This window comes from Phytophthora parasitica (assembly GCF_000247585.1).
Source record: "Phytophthora parasitica INRA-310 unplaced genomic scaffold supercont2.42, whole genome shotgun sequence".
Taxonomy (NCBI): domain Eukaryota; phylum Oomycota; class Peronosporomycetes; order Peronosporales; family Peronosporaceae; genus Phytophthora; species Phytophthora nicotianae.
The window spans coordinates 513,763-518,060 of NW_008649028.1; the positions used below are offsets into that span (position 1 = coordinate 513,763).

General features: G+C 44.6%; 2 protein-coding genes and 1 non-coding gene across 3 annotated transcripts; 2 read left to right on the forward strand and 1 right to left on the reverse strand.

Moving 5' to 3' along the window:
- Nucleotides 1-1,490: 1,490 nt before the first annotated feature.
- Nucleotides 1,491-2,379, forward strand: PPTG_14691 (hypothetical protein; the record flags this gene model as incomplete). Its single annotated transcript, XM_008911653.1, has 3 exons — nucleotides 1,491-2,097; nucleotides 2,151-2,195; nucleotides 2,264-2,379. 3 exons carry the CDS (start codon nucleotides 1,491-1,493, stop codon nucleotides 2,377-2,379), a joined length of 768 nt encoding a protein of 255 aa, XP_008909901.1.
- A 787-nt stretch (nucleotides 2,380-3,166) lies between these two features.
- On the forward strand, nucleotides 3,167-3,239 carry PPTG_20567. Its single transcript has one exon. It is a non-coding gene; the product is annotated as a tRNA-Glu (tRNA).
- Nucleotides 3,240-3,804: 565 nt separating this feature from the next.
- Nucleotides 3,805-4,128, reverse strand: PPTG_14692 (hypothetical protein; the record flags this gene model as incomplete). The annotated part of the gene is made up of 1 exon (XM_008911654.1): nucleotides 3,805-4,128. One exon carries the CDS (start codon nucleotides 4,126-4,128, stop codon nucleotides 3,805-3,807), a length of 324 nt encoding a protein of 107 aa, XP_008909902.1.
- Nucleotides 4,129-4,298: the final 170 nt, after the last annotated feature.

Consider the following 4,298-nt stretch of genomic DNA (forward strand, 5'->3'; position numbering starts at 1 on the left):
CGGATTCACACTACTACCATAGATACTTCCTCCCTATCTCCCAACAATGATAATCTCGTAGAATATCTCACCGCAGCCTGCCGACAACTTCCTAACGACGAGGCACAACGAGGCGGGTATTGTGGAACCGTTGACCAAACCCGGGGAGTCTGGCACTCGAGGCAGCTCAAACACCGAACCTGCCACCGTGCTGACTCTCAGCGGAAGTCACGGCCCCACGGAGTTCACTTCGTAAAAAAAAAAAAAAAATAGGCCCCCGGCCCATGTTCAAGGAATTGTGCGTCACGCACCCACGGGTTACATGCCGTAGGCATCATTATCAACACATGTTTACCACAACGTACAAACATATTTTACAAATCCAGAGATTATCATATGATAATCAGTGTTGTTATACGTGAGCAATTATTGTGCTTTGCACTAACTGGATAGCGCCTCTACATGTAATTCAACGACAATCACTTCTGTTAATCATAAGTTGAACAATAATTCAGGATTAAAAATAGGTAATCTTCATCTGGGCATGTAGTCAACAAACAATAGAAGCAACACTAAGCTCACTGTGGACTACGTAGTACTACACATTGTGTAATGAATGTTGGCGCTTTCTCCTTAACAAACAGATGCAAAGAGTCTTTGTACCTAGCTATATACATATGTGCCAGTAATACAAGGTCAAGCCGCAGAGCACTGGATAGTCATACTTAGTAGCTATTGTATCATGAAACTCGATGCTAGCACAATAGTCTCAATAGAATTCGTGTTTTTTGTAGCAATAATTCACTATAAAAATAAACTCAAATGCTTTTGCTAATTTAAGTAACTCTGTAAACAAATAACGTGAGTGCTATGGGACTATTGCGCTGGCATTTATCTACATATTGTGCCGGACGTTGGTTTGTCCATTGTGCTACAGCCATTCAGCGAAAGTAGCCACAACACAAGCGAATCTTCGAGTAGATGGCTATTCAGCACTAGCTAGAAGAGTAAGGAAGGTAAATCAACGTTGATTTAATCTTTAACATATGATAAAACAAGTTACAGCTTCGTTTAGCCACATTGCCAATTTGATATTGTGTCCAAAGCACGAAACATGTATTTCCATAACGCACCATGTTTTCGAATAGTTCACAGTCGCAAAAAGTGAGATTTTCGCGAATCATGGATGAATAACTGGATATCAGTGATATGCACGGTACAACATTATATGGAGCGAACAATCGCGTTATCGCAATAAAAGCGCATAATTAGTTTAAGCCGCGTTTTTTTTAGTCTAAATGTATCAGTTTGAGTGCAACTGACTCGTAGCTGTAATACCGTATAACTCCTGTCCTAAGCGAACGCGTTTCCTAAGCGAACTATTTTATAACCAATGGTATAAGCATATTTATAGCATATGTTAGCCAGTAAAGTTGGGGTAAGTACCAACTAAAATTGGATCAGCTGCTGGTTGAGGCTGGACACTTACTTTAGAATTTTACAGCACAGCGATGCCGCGGCCTCGTACCACCGGGACGGGAAGGAAGAAGAAAACGTATAACCGTATTGCGGTCGACTACAGCCATAAGCTTCAAATTCTCGAGCGGCTTGAGGACGGAGACACAGTAGGCGAGGTTATCAGCGCGTTCTACCCCAACATCAACAAAGCAGAAAAAAAGAAAAAAAAAACAGAAGCAGATATCGAAATGGAAAAGCAAGCTAACTTTATTAAGTCTGTGTGTGAAGAAGGCAAAGGGCGCTTAGAGAACTACCGTAGGCGCGGTGATGCGACAGTTCTCCCAGCTCAGGCGGAGAGCAACATCGTACTTTGGCTTAACACGATGAGGAAGGAAGGCTGCCCGGTATCAGCTAAAATGCTGGAGCTCAAGACCCTTGAAGTTGCCGCAGACACTGGTATTTCTAGCGAAAGCTTCAGCGTTTCGTATTCATGGAGGCGACGCTTTATGCGTAGGCACAAGCTTTTTGTACGTGCGCGGACGCGACAGGGTCAAACCACTCCTGAGGATGCTGTAGTAGCGAGGACCAAATTTCGTGGAGAAGTTCGGGCGGCTATCGTTGAGCACAACATCATACAGGTCTTTAACGCGGACCAGACAGGTATGCGTTATATAGATTACAGTTCACTAAAGCTCTCTAATGCTGTACGGAAGCTGTGTTCTTTGAATACCTACCTCGCAAGACTATCACCACGCGAGGTGAGAAGACTGTATGGGTGAAGTGCAGCGGCAAGATAAGGAGCAAGCAACAACAATGCTTTTGGCAGATTGGCACGGCAACAAGCGGGCTCCCTTCCTGGTGCTCAAGGCCGGTGTTTCCCGTCATCGACATGTACAAGAAGAAAACGATTCTAAACGGCATGGCTTTGGCGTCCGCTTGTGAAAAGAGATTGCTCCTCTTCAAACGAAGCATCACTGCCAAATCTATGGGAACCCTACTGCCTGGTGGAATACCGACATCTCGGTTAAGTTCTTGGACTACCACTTTGCCACCGAGACAACATGCATGAGAAGATCCTCTTTCTGTGGGATGACTTCTCGGGACATTGGACCGAAGAGGTCACTCAGTACGCTGTGTCAATCAACGTTGTCCGTCTTAAAGTCCCACCACGCTATACATATGTATGTCAGCCCACCGACGTGGCTTGGAATCAGCCATTCAAGTAGCACTTGCGAAGGCAATGGGTCGAGTGTCTTCGTGGTCAGATCTCGGACCACTATGCAAAAGAAAAGTAGCGCAAGGACAAAACACTCGAGATAGCAAAGGAAATAGCAACGGTGGCACGAACGGATATTCAGGGTGTGGCAAAAGACAAGGTCATACAATTACAAGAGAAGCTCCCACGAATGGCGTTTGAAATGGTGGCTCCGAAACGCCACGAGATCACTGCGTGGATTGCAGAATCGTGGTCAGAGCTCAGTGTTGATACTATCGTGAGTGGATTTGCTAAAACGAGCTGCTCACAGATACACGCAGCCCTGTTGTCGCTAAAGATCACGACAAACCCCTAGATATCAGTGATGTACTCAATCAACTCGCCGATCTCGGCGTAGCAGACGAGACAGTTGGCTCCGGTGACGAACATGTCAGTAGTGACAGCTCTGATAACGAATAATTTTAATACACTTGACATAAGTTCTGCCCTTTTCGAAGGTAACCAAGTGAGTTTGGACACGTAGCTCAGTGATTTAGAGCACCGCCATTCATGCGGATGGACACGGGTATGAATCCCGTCGTGTCCTTATTTTTTTGATTGGGTGAAATTGAGTGTAGCAAATTTTTAATTTGTAACGATTAAGTGTTAATTATTAGGTTACTTATGACATATGCCACAATCTTGTGCACATTGAGGTTCGCTTAGGACAGGAGTTATACGGTACTCAGATTCACAATAATATCATTTTTATCGAACATATATTGAATTATATATAAAACTTACATTTCGAACAGCCTGGTATGAACGCCACTTTCACTCCACTGAACACTGCAGACACTGGTTCATACTTCATCCAATACCTACAAATGCTTAAGTGGCTAGTAGGGAAGAGAATATAGGCTGATAGTGTGGCGAGGGTGGAAGTAGGCAGGCTTATTAAGAAGATTGTCGACATAACCTCAAAGTCAGGACTTTCACTGGAATTGGGTATCGATAACCAATTCCGGTGAAAGTCCTGACTTGGAGATTTATGTTTTCGTGGATCGTACTTACAGTGCACGATACCAAATTACGAAGCAAACGAATAGCACCATTAAAGGCAGCTCTCAAAATGGGTTCGATGAAGTTCTCATTCGATGAATAGCGCATAGTTAGTGTTTAAGTTGGCCATCTGAGCTACTTTCGCTGTCAGTGCCGGAATCATCACTATATTCCTCGTCCTGCTCTATCCGATATACCTGTTTAAACAGCGTCTCTAGGTTCTTGTCAGCTTTGCGGATGCAGCCTGCAACGACTGCAGATCTAAAGACTCCGAAAACTGTCACTAAACGGTCGCGCACCTGCTGAAACGTAGTCTCTGCTGTATATTGTCGTCCAACTTCACCCTTCACAGCAGCCCACACAGTCTCAATCGGTTGCAAGTTTGAATGATGTGGTGGTGTGAACAGGACAGCAGGCTTTTCCTTCTCTGCCATGGCCACGACAACGGGTTTCACGTTCTGCTGCACGTATGGTTTAAACTGTGCCCACAGTACTGCCTTCAACTAGGTATGATTGTACGAAAGCCCATACTCTTTACGCTTCGCTTGCATCTCATTCTTTCACGTCTTACCTGTAGGCGTACCCTTCGGCAGACGCTTGTGGT